At 37.0% G+C, this 15,482-nt stretch overlaps 2 protein-coding genes across 3 annotated transcripts; both read right to left on the reverse strand.

Moving 5' to 3' along the window:
* Nucleotides 1-168: 168 nt before the first annotated feature.
* bcap29 (B cell receptor associated protein 29) lies at nt 169-5,014 on the reverse strand. 2 transcript variants are annotated; one of them, XM_024276855.1, is made up of 8 exons: nt 4,899-5,014; nt 4,497-4,600; nt 3,725-3,825; nt 3,294-3,441; nt 3,084-3,219; nt 1,346-1,448; nt 1,120-1,220; nt 169-908 (listed from the first exon to the last, which is right to left on the reverse strand). In XM_024276855.1, the coding sequence occupies exons 2-8, from the start codon at nt 4,586-4,588 to the stop codon at nt 873-875; spliced, it is 717 nt and encodes a 238-aa protein (XP_024132623.1). In that variant the 5' UTR covers nt 4,589-4,600; nt 4,899-5,014; the 3' UTR covers nt 169-872. The 2 variants fall into 2 exon arrangements, with proteins under 2 accessions (XP_024132623.1, XP_024132624.1); XM_024276856.2 differs by having other exon boundaries at nt 4,876-4,977.
* Nucleotides 5,015-6,802: 1,788 nt separating this feature from the next.
* Nucleotides 6,803-11,151, reverse strand: dus4l (dihydrouridine synthase 4-like (S. cerevisiae)). Its single transcript, XM_024276854.2, has 7 exons — nt 10,967-11,151; nt 10,763-10,895; nt 10,561-10,682; nt 10,302-10,419; nt 9,166-9,288; nt 7,218-7,444; nt 6,803-7,137 (listed from the first exon to the last, which is right to left on the reverse strand). The coding sequence occupies exons 2-7, from the start codon at nt 10,852-10,854 to the stop codon at nt 6,872-6,874; spliced, it is 948 nt and encodes a 315-aa protein (XP_024132622.1). The 5' UTR covers nt 10,855-10,895; nt 10,967-11,151; the 3' UTR covers nt 6,803-6,871.
* Nucleotides 11,152-15,482: the final 4,331 nt, after the last annotated feature.

Consider the following 15,482-nt stretch of genomic DNA (forward strand, 5'->3'; position numbering starts at 1 on the left):
AAATTCACACCCCTTAAATATTTAATATATTGTAAGGAAAAAAAACTCTTGTGCTACTTTGTAAAATCAAAAACTAACTTTTTGAATGTAAAGCAAATGAAAATGTCACATTTTGCCTCATTTTAGTGGAGATTTGTCAGACGTGTAGATAAATGAATGGAACACAGAATAACCAAACTATTTTTATTCTATTTTTATAAGCTAAAAGGCACATCAGTCAGATTTCTTTGGACAACGGAAATACGCATGTGCAATATGAACAGAATTTTTTTTTTTTTTTTACAGTTTGTGCAGCAAACCCAAAGAAGAATCACTGACATGCAGAACTGGGAAGTCTCTTAAACGTGTGATTACAGTCTCCCAGTCTTTCCACCAAATGCTGAGAATGCTTAATCTGGCAAATAGAAACACATTTAAAATAAAACAACTTCTGTTTCAAACGTAAACATGAAACACGGGAGCATTATAAGCCCTTTCAATGCAGTGCAGCAGATAAACATCAGAATCTTTTTTTAATAAATCCACTGCAACATGAAAACAAAGTGTTTTCTTGATTTTAGAACAGATATTATTGAATCTAATGATGTTTACCAACATTTATACTATAATTACTGCCTAAAATCGTGAAATCCCAAACTATAACCATCCTCTGGTTGGGTTCAGATGTGAAGAATATTTGCTGAAACAACAGAAATGTGAGAAAAAGATTTCTGTAAAAGCAGCAATTCTAAAAATGCAAACTTTAAAAGCATTTGCAACCAAGAAAGAAAAAAAAAGAAACATTTTTTTTCTCCATATAAACGATCTCTTCTGTAGCTCAGGTTCTGTTTTTGCACTGATCCCTGCGAGGCAGAGATAGAGACTTTAAAAAATTAGTCTTCTTTTTTGTCTCCACTTTCATGAAGGTTCTGAAAGAAAAAGATTATTAGACAGAAAATTAGTTAAAGTTAAAAATAATATCACACTAAAACCTGGAGTTGTGTGTTTTTGAGGTAACCGTTTCAAATTAAGAAGAAACTGTTTAAATGTGTCTGCTATAACCTGCTTCATGTTACATTATTAGGTGTCATTCTAGCTCCTATGTGCCCAATAAACCTTAGTCACAGAGCGTCGTGTTACCTGGAGCTCCTGGTGTTCCTTCAACAGCCGGTCGTACTCTCTGGCGAGGCCGTCCATCTGCCTTTTCACTGCGTCTGCCCCTTTGTGGGACTTCTCCAGGGCTGTAAAGGTCACAGTTACGCATTAACGCCTGGAATCTTGTCTGTTTCCAAATCCATACTGACATTCTTGGCCTTACAAGCAGCTCAAAAATCAATGCAGGCACACTAAATGCATGGACACTGACCGTCCTCGGAAGTCTTTAATTCTTTCTTCAGCTTCTCCATTTCTGCTCGCAGCAGCTTCACGCCATCTTCTGTTGCCTTATCGCTCTTTCCGTCCATCAGAGTCTGGAACACATCAGATCTGAACATTTAACCCTTTATGTGACCAGCAGAAAAAAAAAGCCCACAAGATCCTCCAGGCCTCCTCCCATGTCCTGCATCCCGAGTTCAAGTGGTTCCCTTGACAACACAGACTCACAGAACGAAGAGGAGAAAGATGACCTTTGACCCCAGGGCACTCCTGCTGCTAAATGCTGACATACACTCTATGTAATCAGAGCAATCCATCCAGTTGAACATGCACACACTGTCACTTTGTTATTTTTGTTTGTGTTGTGTAGTTTGGTGCATCTATTCATATTAGTATTGAAAAGTTTTGTTTTTAATGTGCATTTTTTTCAAAAGCTACTGTCTGCACTGTGAAAAGGATTGCCCTCCAGGATGAATAAGCTGTAAAGTTTGTGGGAGCTCTTGCTGACCTCGTGTTTTTAGTTGCAAAATGCTCAGACAGTCATTTTTGTTGGAGTTTTAAAAAAGTGTAATAAGGATGAACATCATGTAAAATATAACAATAAAAGGGGGCGGGGATAACCTTTATCCCTTTGGAACCTAGAGCCTAAAATACATTGGAATGTACCTCTGTATTTTCAATTTGAAAGACTACCTGCTTGCTTATTTGGTATGATTTTAATCAGAACAACCTCACCAACTATCTCACCTCACAACTTTACCTTTATTTTGTCATTTTTTTCTGTTGTATTCACACACTAGACAGAAAATCATGTAAAATATAGAAAATTCCATCTGGAAAAATGCTGTAAAAACCCCCAAAATGTTTAACAAACTGTTTTTACAACATAGAATGAAAGTTTTAGGTATAATGCTATGAAATCAACAAGAACAAATTGTGTCAACAAACTAATCAACATGTTTTTGAATGAAATCATTTTTAAAAATCCGGGCGAAATTCCCAGAAGGCTTTGGGCCACTTCTGTTAATAGAGGAACATCACAGACCTCACAGCTCCATGATGGGATCTTTCTTAAGTGGCTTCAGCTACCAGGCACCCCAAAACACAAGACTTTCTCTCCTAAGAGCACTGCTGTCTATTGGACATTTTCCTGGAATTCTGTTTTTTTACAACTTTTTTTTTCCACATAAATTTTAATTATTGTGTTTATGGAAAATGATAAAATGAGACGTTTTTTGGGGGGAGTAGTTTGATCCAGCCGGATTTCAAGTATTCGGTTCATTGTTCTAGAAAATTCATGTCGGTCCTTATACCAAAATAAAATAACAATCAGTTTCCTCGTTGTTGGATTTCTAATAGCAAACAGCTCAGTTTAGCTCCGCCCTCCACAGCGGGTCCTTTACTCCGCGTTGCAGCCATCAGATCGACGTTCATCTTCCACCTTATTTATTAAAATAAAAGTCTAAAAGTTTGTCCAAAAACTACAAATAAATGCCACGGTCTTTCTTTAATTTGATAAGATCTAAATCACAGGATATTCAATATGTTTTTTTCATTTATTTTTTATAGACAGTTTTATTACGCTGCATGGAAGGACGCCTGAGGGAGTTTGTTGGTTCCAAAGGGTCTAAGAATATTAACCTAATACAGTATTTTTTTTTTTTTTTTGTAACAGAGGGTAGGCTACAACATAGCACAGCCTAAATAAAAGTGCAGCGTGTGGAACTGACCTGTTTGAGCAGCTCATTTTCCTTCAGATATTTCTCAGCTGTCTGGTTAGCATTGGCTGCCTGTTCTTGAAGAGCAGCTGTTGTTGCAGACTCAGAGGCCAGCTGGTTGATTAAAGTGATCAGTCGCTTCATCACACTGCAAAAAATATATATATAAAGGTTTAAATGATAGCCAGGATCAAACCAGATTAATTTAAGAAATAGACTCACAGCCAGAGGAAGACGGAGAAGCCAGAAATGTAGAGGTTCCTTTGGGCCCTGAAGAGCTTCATGTGCATGTGGTCAAACATGTTGGGCTGCAGCTTGGCGTCCACCCCGAGGTCTCTACTGGAGTACTTCCTCACTTCCCGCACCGCATCTAGAAAACACAGGTGATGCAAAATCAACGAGACCAAAGGTTTGTAATGGCTTCATGAAAAACAATCTTAAGATTTTCTTTTCCATTAACACTATTCCTCCAAATAGCAGTTTTTCAAGATGAATAAAAAACATAATTTTAAAAAAGTATTATGTGACATGGTGATGCAAATCAAACAAAAGTGGCCACAATAAACTAAAGTTAAAGTGTTAAATCAACAACCACAAATCCAAATGTGATAGAGTTTAATAGAAAAGAAACAAACAAATAGTTTCGTCCTTACCAAGAAAGAGAATGATGAGTATTATGATCATGGTGAGAAACACTTTGTTCCAGAAATTTGCCATCCAACTCCAGATCCTGAACTGGAAAATGCGCTGCCACCTGCATCAAACAAATGCACCAAAACCATCATCACAACATCAAATACTGACCCCCACTCAAACACAGTTCTTATTAGTTTGTTCAGATCAGGGCTCTGCAACTTCCACAGACACATTCGACTCCTCTTTCCCTCCATTGTGGCTACTTGGCTTTGATCAAATTCAAATTCTATTTTTGATCAAATTCAAGGATTTTGAGTTGAAGTTCCTAAAATACAGTAAGGGGTGACTGTGTTAGCTCTGATTTCATTTTGGTTTGTCAGATTCATGAATTTCTGACAGAGATGCACCACAAACGGTGGAAAAAAAAGTTTTTTGTTTTTAGATCACTGCTGACATTACACTATATACTACTTCAATAACAGCATTGAGATGATCTTCTGTGACACAGGGTGCCTTTTGTTTTGAAAGGAAGTAATGCAAACATATGTAAAAAAAAATCGTGTTTTTTTTAAAAAAAGACTATTTTCTCTCTATATTTTATTTACACTAAACACAATAATTGATTTACATTGATCATAATGCAACAGAGTGGTGACTTAATTTCCTACAGAGTGAAGTGAGACTTTGTGGCTCCTTCTGGGTTTTAGTCAGGGAGAAATCAACCCAAATAGTTGAAGGTTGCAGACCCCTGGTTCAGGCAGACGTAGAAGTGATTGGGTGGAACTTTACCTCCTCGCTGAGATGAAAGGTAAGCAGAGAATGAGAATGACGCCAATTTCCGCATAGAGGAAAAGAGCCACGGCGGTCCATTGCAGAGTCATCTCTCCAAGAAGCTGAGGGGAGAAACAGAGTGAGCATGCGCTCTCGGTCTATCTAAATATGTCAAAATCCAGGCAGTGAGTTGAGGTTTTGTGATTACACATAACTGCAAATTAATCTGATAATTTGAACTGACTTCAATCAAGGCTTTTAGAGAGTTAAACGAGCACCAATGAATATTTCTGTCACTAAATTTGGACTATGCTTCTTGAAAGTACAAAACATTTGCTAACGCTAAATTAGAAAAAGTTTAACAGAGAAACATAAAACTTCTAAAAGCTGGAATTACTTCGTTTAAAAGGCAAAACTCACGCAGAACTCGATTAAATATGACCCAATGCAGTAACTTCGCTGTAGTTGTCTTCAAGCTTCCCTCTTCCTGTCCCCACCTCTTTGGCCCTTATCGGCTACTTCCGGTTTGGTTTTTCGTAGTAAAACCACCTTTGCTACTCTTTTTAAAATGTCGGTACCACACAGGAATATTGTTGTAGGTAGTTAGCTTTAAAAGTTTAAATTAAGTGTTTATAATATATTTAAAATACTTTCATAACAGTTTTCATGACCACGAAATTTCGAACGGTTAATTTGAGAATTTATTTTGAAAGTGAGAAAAAGAGAGACAATAATTTGGACTTCTCTGTGATTTCCTCTGGTGCTTACATTTTTATAAACACGCTTATTAAACAATATTAGTTAAATGTTGTTAAAATAAAATTATAATATGAATATTGAAAAAGTTTTGAAAAAAAATTCGTTTAATGTGTGAGATGAAAAGCATCTACAAACTCCATGCATGTCTTTATTTACATTTAAAACATTTATGCCTAAATTTTTGTATCTTTTTATTTCAAAATGAAACTTTTTTTTTCTTATATACACAGTTTTCCTCCAATGTAGTGCTTTTCTTTCATTTTGTTGATGTGACGCCACACAAAGTGAAGTGTAATGCCCCCTGGAGGTTTCAAAAAGCTACTACAAGCTGAAGTTTTTTTTCCTAATTAAAAAAAAACAACAAATTTGACAATTATTTATTTACAATTTATTACTGTATTGACAATCAGTTGTCAATGCATAGTTTCATAAATACAGAAGGGTCAAAGAAAAAAACAAAACAAAAAATCCAGAGCAAATTAAAGCTTTTAAATTCTCTGATTTTTAATAGATTCAGCATTGCCTACTCTTGAATTTCACTTGTAAAAATGGGCAAGAAAAGTTTGTCATTAGCTATGAATATAATATTTGGCCTGAATGAAAAGTAAATTAAGTAGATTCTTTCTGTTGTCTTCCTTGTCTCCAAAAAGAGCATGTTTAAAACAAAAAGAATCAAGTCTAAAACACCTTACCAAAATAAATGCATATGGGTTTAATCATGATTGTAGCAAAACAAACAGCTGGTGTCAATATGCTTTGGGAAATAAAATATTTAACAGAGTAGTGTGTAGTCAACTCTGGGAAGAGAAGACAGGAGGCAGCTGTAGCAGCAATGGATAATCACTTGAATTTAAAACAATTAAAAGTTAAACAACTACAGTTATATTCATTCTTATATTTGTAATTACCTTATAATTTTTATGGTTTGTCATTTTGGCAAACAGTATCTCTCACATGACTGTAATGAACACAATGTGGGCATTTGCTTTTGTTAATTAGCAAAAAAAAAGTTTACATATTTCTAAAACATGAATTATTTTTTGTAAGAATACTAGAATATTCAGATGTGCTCTTCCGGAGACTTCTGTTGTAACCAGTGGTTATTTGAGTTACTGTTACCTATCAGCTGGAACCAGTCTGGCCATTCTCCTCCGACTTCTGGTATCAACAAAGCCTTTCTGCCCACAGAACTGCAACTCACTGGATATTTTCTCTTATTCTGACCATTCTCTGTAAACTCTAGACATGGTTGTGCGTAATACTCATCTGGCACTAACAACCATGTCGCGTTCAAAGTCACTAAAATCACATTTCTTCCTTATTCTGATGCTTCATTTGAACTGCAGCAAATCATCATAACCATGTCTACATGTCTAAATGCATTGACTTGCTGCGATGTGATTGGCTGATCAGAAAATTACACTAACGAGCAGTGGAACAGGTGAACCTAATAAAGTGTAAATCGTCTGATCTTATAAGATTTGAACATTAAACAATTGTATCTACATGACTCAACTCACTTTTTTTTACTTCAATTGATTGTTACAAAAAATATTACACAAATATATAAAATTGCATCTTTATTTGACATAACAACAAAAATACTTGACTTAAAAACATTAAAACAGGCACATTTATGGTTCTAGGTCATGAATTGACCCATACGTGTTCTGGAGGTAGTCTATGACGGCAGACGTGCTGGACAGAGAGTTGAACACCTTTCTTTCAGGCTGGGAGCTAACTCTCTCCAGCATGTAAATGAGATGGTGGTGAAAGCAGGAAAACGGAGTGCCTTGCTCAACAGCAATGTCCACCCAGTCCCATATGCACTGCAAAGGAGTGTCCTCGTATCCAGCAAACATGGCAGGGTTGGCCAGCAACCCCCGTGCGGCCATCACACCTAAAGACGAAATAATACAAAATGAATGCATCTGTGGATTCTACCAGGAAGTACTTTTGCTTCATTTTCAGCAAACATACCATTGACACCAGTAAGCTGGTGAGTGGACTCCACATCACGGAGGTACTTTATGTCTCCATTGGCAATGACGGGGACAGATACACTCTCTTTGATTGTCTTTATTGCGTCATAGTGAACCGGCTGATGGCGCTCCTCTGTTGTACGGCCGTGGACCGTTACCCATGACACACCAGCGGATTCTGCCTTCTGACACAGATCCACCGTCTGCCTCAAGTCCTTGTGAATCCTGTGGAAGCAAAAACTGCTTTGTAACATCACCGACTGATGAGAGAAGCCTTGTTGTTTAGTTTTGAGACAGTTGCCCTGATTTAGAGACAGGAGGGAGAGCTGGAGAAAGAAAAGTTGATGTTGAGGTTCTCTTTGGGAATGGCGAGGATATATGGCATCAGGAATCAACAGATCATGATCAGTGCTATGGAGATTAATGCAGAGAACCAGATTGAGATGAAGGAACAATGATTAGGTTACTAAAAAGATACAGAGGTTGGAGCTACTAGAAGGAGACCAAGAGGAAAACTACAACAGGAAGACATGAGAGCTGTTAGCGTGAGCGAGGATGAAGCAGAGGATAGGGTTAGCTGTGGCAACCTTTAAAGAGAACAAAAGTAGTAATCTCAACAACTAATGTAGTCTAAAAAATAGTAAATATCCGTCGCACTGTTGCAACATTGGGACAAGTGAAACATATAGATTTTTTAATCATTAAAAATGACTGAACATGTAAAACTACAGCTAATGGAACATGAAATATTTGATTATTGTATGATCTGACCAAAAACCTAATGCACTATACCACGGTTCGGGTGAATGCTCAATTCTGATTGGCTCCACGGTGTGGCTTAAGTAAAGGATAATGCCCGACGAAGTGTGCATTATCAGAAATTAATGCATGGCATGGAAGCCTGGACAATCCAACGCAAAGCGGAGAATGATTGCTTCCATGAAGTGTGTTAATTTCTGATAATGCGCACTTTGTCGGGCATTATCCCACTTATAACATGGTCCTTTACAAAAAATTATAAATGTTTAATTGATTTTTAGCACTTTATTCTCATTATTTTTTCAGTTTAGATAACTTTTTTCACAAAAAGCTGATAGTTTGATACGTGGTGTCTGGTGCGGCGTGTTGTCACAGTAAACACGCGCTGAGCCAGCTCCAACCATGACTGCAGTGGCAAAGGAAAGCAATATATATGCCGATTGTCACGATAGGTTAAATAAAGCAGAAGTTAAGAGAGAAAGTTCTTACTGCTTGTTTATGTCCAGATGGTAAAGCTAAAGTTTGTTTTAAAGAATCCTGTACAGTGATATAGAACATTTCGGCTGTAACCGGAACTTTTTTTTTAGGTGTGCATTATTCCTCTTTAATCCACACCCAGCAGCCAATCAGAATTGAGTATTCATCCAGACCATGGTATAAGTAAAGGATGAGGTGTGAATTATCAGAAATAAATGGATGATGCAGAAGTCTGAGCCTTCCAAGAAGTCTGTTAATTTCTGATAATGCACACTTTGCAGGGCATTATCCGTCTTATACAGTGGTCACTTACGAAATAAATAAATCTTACATTAATTTGAAATACTTTACTCTTGTTATTTTAGGGTTTAATTGCTTTTTCACAAACAGCAGACTATTTAATCAGTGTTGTGATGCGTTGTTATGGTAACAGCTACAGACCCCAGATAAAACTAGCACTGTAGCAGTGAAAGAAAGTGACATCCTAAGCATCAGAAACAAAGCAGTTCAGTTACTACATTTACCACCTGGTGTTTAAGCTCGCGCAGTGACGTAGAACGTTCGGGGTATGTGACCAGAACTTCTTTTATAGGTCTGCAATATCACTGTCCATTATCACTTGTTATGCCTTATCCACTAATTTCTGATAATGCACACCTCATCAGGGATTATCTTACATACATATGTCAGTCATAAGTTTTATGATTTACCTTATTTTGATTGATACTGTGTAGTTTGGATTGTCCACTTGATTCCTGACATGTCTAACCATGTCTTTAACGAGTTCAGGCTTGTTGATGAGGCAAGCGCCATAGCCAGCAGACATCGCCCATCTGAAAACACCACAAAATTAATTCAATAAATGAAAAATGAACTTACTAAGAAGATGTTAAAAGCAACAGGATGACACTGGTCTTTTAGAGCCCTTCTAGTTTTCCAGCAGCTAAATAAAGTGTGCTCAATCAGTCAGAATCAGGGGTTTCAGACCTCTGTCCTTGAGGGTTGGTATCCTGTTATTTCCTTTATTGCAGCTTTGCTGCTGATTACCTGCATCAGGTGTGTTTTGCCAATAAGAGGCTACAATGGCACGTTAGATGGATAATAATTTTACAATTGATCAAATCAAAGTGAGTCTTTAAACATGCTTTGAATCTGAAAAATCACAAAAAAATATGACAAATAAGCAAATCTTGAATAAAGTACGCCCTTAGATATATTACTTCAACTCTAAACACAATCATTTATGGCAAACTATGCATGCAGTAATACTGTAACGAGTCAAAAGACACTGAAAATTCCCAATTTTCACCAACTCATGGTAATTGGGAAAACAATTGCACGTTTATGGGTTTTGACTGAGTCGATGTTTCTCAACCCTGGTTCTCAGTGAACAAGGTCTTGAATATTTTCCATGTTGCCCTGAATAAAGTCCAGCTCCAACTGTATTTTTATCTGTTGTAAAATTATTCCCAATGATGTTTTAACTATGATTGTGCTGTTTTTAGCCAAAAATTTAAAAAAAGTTGTTTTCTAGGACACGGTTTCTGCAAAGTAACAGTAGTTTATTCGAAATTTGCCCTTGAGTTGTGGGCAGGACTGCTGGCACGGAAGCAAACCTCCACTGACATCCCATTATCCCTTTGTTTACATCCTCTCCTGCTAGCTTATTGGCCCTCTGCTTCTGATTTATCCCAATTCGAATTTGAAAAATAGTAACTCATTGTAAGGCCAGCATGTAAAAAACTAGCTACTTATAATAATTTGTTATTACCACCTAAAAGAAGACCACAATGCTACAATGACAAATTGAAACAAAAAAATGAAGTAGTTCAGCTATTGTCGCCACCTCTGAGGACATCCACAGTTGAGATCAACTCCATCTGAAAAGGGAGCCACCACACAGGCTGCATCAGCCAGAGTCTGCGTATCCTGAGCAGCAAACTGGACAATCAAGGGCCGGTCACCTGAAATCAAAAGAGACACCATCTATCCATCATGTCCCACATGCTGAGAGCACAGCATACCTGACATGAGTGTGATCATCAAATAAGGCATTAAGAGCAACAGTTTGATGTCACTGCTGCAGCTCCAGTGTAAGAACTGACTTGTGTTGGTGGTGAACTCGCTGTCTCTGGCTTTGACGGATCTCAAGAAATCTGCAGCAATTATCATTGGGGTGAAACACACATCACAGCTGTACTTCCTGACCAAAGACCTGAAAGCCAGCCTGTAGGGTGAAATCAAAGGAGGAAAACTTGATGTCCAAAAACTCAAAAGTTACAATTAAAACAAACAACAAACACTTACTTTGAATACCGAACCATTGGGGCACAAATTTTCACCACTTTCCCCTCTTCAAACATGTCCATGATGCTCGTGTTTCCTGTGGCAGTCTTCATCACTCACCGGAAACGCGTTAGCCACAAGCTAATTTCACGATCTCAAAGGAATATTTTTGCACGAGAACAAATTATGTTACTGTCTTTACTTAAAATCGGTCGTAATTCTTACCTAAAATACCACCATGCCGCCGACGGACATGTGGGCGTGCTTTCACCTCTGAACTTTTACGTCACACAACACGTGGTTTAAAAATTAAAGTATAGTTTAAATTTTAATGGTAATTTTAATGTAATTTAAATTCACATCTACATAACATTGTGCGATGCTAAAAAGTGAAAGTATTCGCTTTTTACCTTTTTAGCAAAAAAAAAAAAAAAAAATTTATGCAACGTCATGCTGCCTTCAAGTTCTGTGGGAAATTCTAACAGCTAATCGAACATACTTATATGAGTAGTTTTGTAAAAGAAAGGAAAAATAATTAAATTTGTTCTCAAAATTATGCTATTTATTTATTAGTATTTACTCTATAACAAATAATCTTGTTGAATCTAAAATAAGACACATTATTATTACTATTATTATTAATAATTTTACCGTGCCATTCCTTGTCAATTCCTATTATTGTTTCTTTTTTATTTAGTATTTTTACAATTATTTTGACTTTATCAATATTTTACATTCCTTTTGGGATTTTTGTCCATCTTTAGCTATTGTAAAGTGCTGGTTGATTAGGGTGTCCGACTTTAATGACACATCATGGGGAATTTTCATGTTTTCCAGCTGAACATGTGCAGATGCTACTAATGATGCTACAATTCCCCAAGATGCCCAAAAAATATAACATGTGCGGGTTAACTAAGAAAAAAAAAGTCAACATTTTAGAAATTTATTTTGTTTCTTTTCTGTTACATTAATATATTCTTAAAATATGAATCTAGTTGAGTCTAAAGTAAAGGCTATCATTATGATTATTATTATTAATAATAATAATATTACTTAACAGATAATGTTAGAGTGTATCTTAACTAAAATTGGAAAAATTCTTGTTTTGTACCATTCTCTGCTATCATTTCATTGTGTTTACTTGTTTTGTTTCTATTTTCTTTTAAATCCCTAAATGTTGACTTTTTCAATATTTTACATGATTTTAGCCTTTTGGTCCACCAATAGCTGTTGTAAACATTGATTGATTGGTGTTTTTGTTTGCTAAGAAATAAAGCTGATACAATTATCAAACATTCATCAACTTAGAAACACATTAATTTCTAGAGTGAAACAAGTCAACGTTTACTTAAACACAAAAATGAGAGCGGAAAATGTGTCCCACCTAAACACACCATAAAAGGCATGAATACAAACTGGACATCTAAGTTTGAGTCCTCTTTCTTTCCCATGTCTTACATTGATAATGTTAACATTGACATCCAGCATACATCTTGCACTCACCTATTACAGCCACAAGATGGGACTGCAGTACAACTGTAGAGCTGGAAACTCAAAGGACGTTTTTTCTAAATCTAAAAGCGGATTTATTACAGTTTCAAAACTCTTTAAATTATAATAATGAATATTAAAAGGCTATTTTGGACAAATTTAAGGGAAAAATAAAAAGAACAAAAAAGTTTTTAAACAAAGACAGCACACTGATGGGAGCTTGAGAAAGTACAAGCCAATAAGCTGAGCTGTGTGCCAGCTCAGCATCCTCCTCTGTCTCCAGCTGGACATACTTCTTCAGTGTCTCCTGAGCCCAGCACTTACCTGTCACACCCCCTCAGCTTCATTCTGCATCTCAACTCTTTTTCCTCTAAAACAGTTGCATCATCTCCACTCACAGTTGCCTCCCACTTCCTCCTGTCTGTCTCCAAACATCAGGTAGAGTGGTAAATGAGGAGATTTACAGTAACAAGGCTGCAGGAGCAGATGGTGTCAGCCTCAGAGTCCCAAAGAACAGCTAAGTGGATCCTGCAGCTCTTTATCAACCTCAAGTCAAGAGAAGGTGCCAGTGCTGTGGCAGACCTCTTGGCTCGCCTCAGTAAAAACGCCTCACTTTTCAACCAAACATTTTCAAAAGTTCACCTTCTGATCCCACATAGTGAAATTCTTAGTCCTTGAAAGAAGTTTTTCATTAGCACATTTATCGAAGCACTATTTGTATCTGTTGTTGAATACATCACTTAACCCTTTTGTAAAAACCAAAGCAAGCATATCTGTGAGGACAATATTTCTGAAGGACTATGAACAGGCAGCAGCTGTGTGACAGTTTAAGAGCCACTCCAATGAAAATCTGTTTTTTTGGTGTTTTTAACATATTCTTGTAGCATTTTTCCCATGATGGAGGACTTATATAAAGAAAATTAAGAATAAAACTGCATTTCTGAGTGTTTATTTATATAAATTGACATGATCAGGAGAAGACAAAAAGATGTAAATTGAGAAAACGTGTAGCTGTATCATACAAACCACAATTGGCACAAGCTCTGCTCCAGTCCGATGTACCTACGTGCAGACAAATACAATATAATACAATACCATACAATACAATGCAATACAGTACAGTTAAGTACAGTGCAGTATAGTACAACACAATACAATACAATAGTACTTTACTGATCCTGAGGGAAATCTGTTATATCAACCCGGACGTAGACAGACAAGACAGCAGCTCAACTTTTGAAGCGCTCCTTACTTAGCTTGGGAATTGGGTTAAGAGTGGGGTCATTGGTGGCTAAAAATTAAAAAAAAAAAGCTGATGTTATTCGCACATATTTACCTGCGACCAGAAATAAAAGTAGTGTAAATTTGTGTTGGCCACATGTAATACATGCAGTCAAGATGAGCATTGCCCACACAGATACTAAATGCGTCCAATGGACACCGGATTTTGTTGCTGGCCACACATGTTTAAAATGAAAGTTAAAGTCCCATTAGCCGTCCTAAATGTGTTCTCACCATTTGATCCATCCCCTGTAGGAGCGGTGAGCTGCAGAAACAGACACTCTCAGGGACATTTAGGTAGTTTAACCCTAACCGTAACCCTCAATCCTAACCTTAACCCTTCCTCTGGGTTCATGCGGCCAAGAAAGAAGTTCAGTTTTAAAAATTAATCCATTAAATTGATGAAAATGGATCCATTAACATTTTTTTCTCATCCAACCTATCTGGCATCTGGCTCCAAACTGTACGGCTATACAGCTTGCCATTTTGTTGCACCACAAATGTTAGCTTGTGGGTTTAAACTAGAGAGTTTATACAAAAAGTTGATGGGAAATGAGTGCAGGCTTACTCCGCGCCAACAGCCTCAATTTAGTGGTGAATTTCTGATAAACTAATGCCGCTCTGCATAAAATATGTCCAAGAAAATGACACGTTTTTTTTTTAGATTTTGACTAAAAACTGCATCATCATAATTAAAAGACCATAGTCAGACACTTTTACAATAGATTAAAAGATGATTGAAGTGTGAGTTTAAAGTTACAATTACTTCTATTACTTTCACATTATTATATTATTGATTGCCTGACAGACAGAAAAACCTGGTTTTAACCCTGACTTTTTTTTTCTTTCTGTTCAGTTTTTTTAGGCACTCCTTCTTCCTCTCCCAGTACAGCAAGACATGCTTCATAGGTTGATTGATTGATGACTCATAATGGTCTTCTAGGAATAAACGTGACCGTCTGTCTGTGTGTCTGTGACCCTGTATTGGACTGGCGACATCTCGAGGGGTTACACTTTGCCGTCATCTAAACCGAGATAGGCTCCAGCATCCCCTGCGACCCTGCACAGGACAAAACGAGTATTGAATGTGAATAAATGAACAGACAACAGGTTGTCAGGTTCAAGGACTGTGCGTCTGAAAAGGTTGTCAGGATACTCTCAAGGGAACTGTACCCTCCCTTTCTTTTTTACCGCAGACTTTCATCGACTCAGGCCCTGTCATCTCCAGAAATACTCTGCCACTTTTGGACAAGAAATTTAGCTCAGAACAAAGATTGAATAGGCAGCTAATAAAGCTCTTCTTTTAATATGTGGACTGGAGACCATGAAGAGATTTGTCGTTGTTAAGACCCACTCCAGAGAAAATCGTTTTTTTGGTGTTTTATACATATTTTTGTAGCATTTTTCTCATGATGGAGGACATGTAAAAAAAAAGTAAGATTAAACTGCATTTCTGAATGTTTCTTTATTCAAATGGTGATGGATCAGGAGCAGACAAAAACCTGAAGATTGAAAAAAACTCAGGTTTGTGATGCAGTAACTGCCATGGCCGGGCCAAAAGCTTTGTTTCTACTGAGTGGTTCGGTACGGTACGATCTGGTAAGGATTGGTACAGTATGGTCCAGTTAATTCTGGTGAGTGTTTCCACTCGGTTGAGCCTCGTTTCCACTGAGTGTTTTGTTTTCCTGGCGCATGTGTGGTGTAGACTGTCATTGCAGTGTGACGAGTAGCAGCTCAATTGTCTTTTTCTTGGTTTACTTTTTGTACATTGAGTATAACAGGAATTTGATGTTGTTTGAAAGAAGATTGTGGGTGTCTCAGAAGAACACCCCCATAAAAAGGAAAATAGAAAAGCTAGCTTATCTCTATATTGGTGCTTTCTAATTCAATTCAATTTCAATTCAATTCAATTTTATTTATATAGCCCAATATCACAAATTCAATTTGCCTCATTGGGCTTCATGCCTGT

Source organism: Oryzias melastigma, linkage group LG13, assembly GCF_002922805.2.
Source record: "Oryzias melastigma strain HK-1 linkage group LG13, ASM292280v2, whole genome shotgun sequence".
In the NCBI taxonomy this organism is placed as follows: domain Eukaryota; kingdom Metazoa; phylum Chordata; class Actinopteri; order Beloniformes; family Adrianichthyidae; genus Oryzias; species Oryzias melastigma.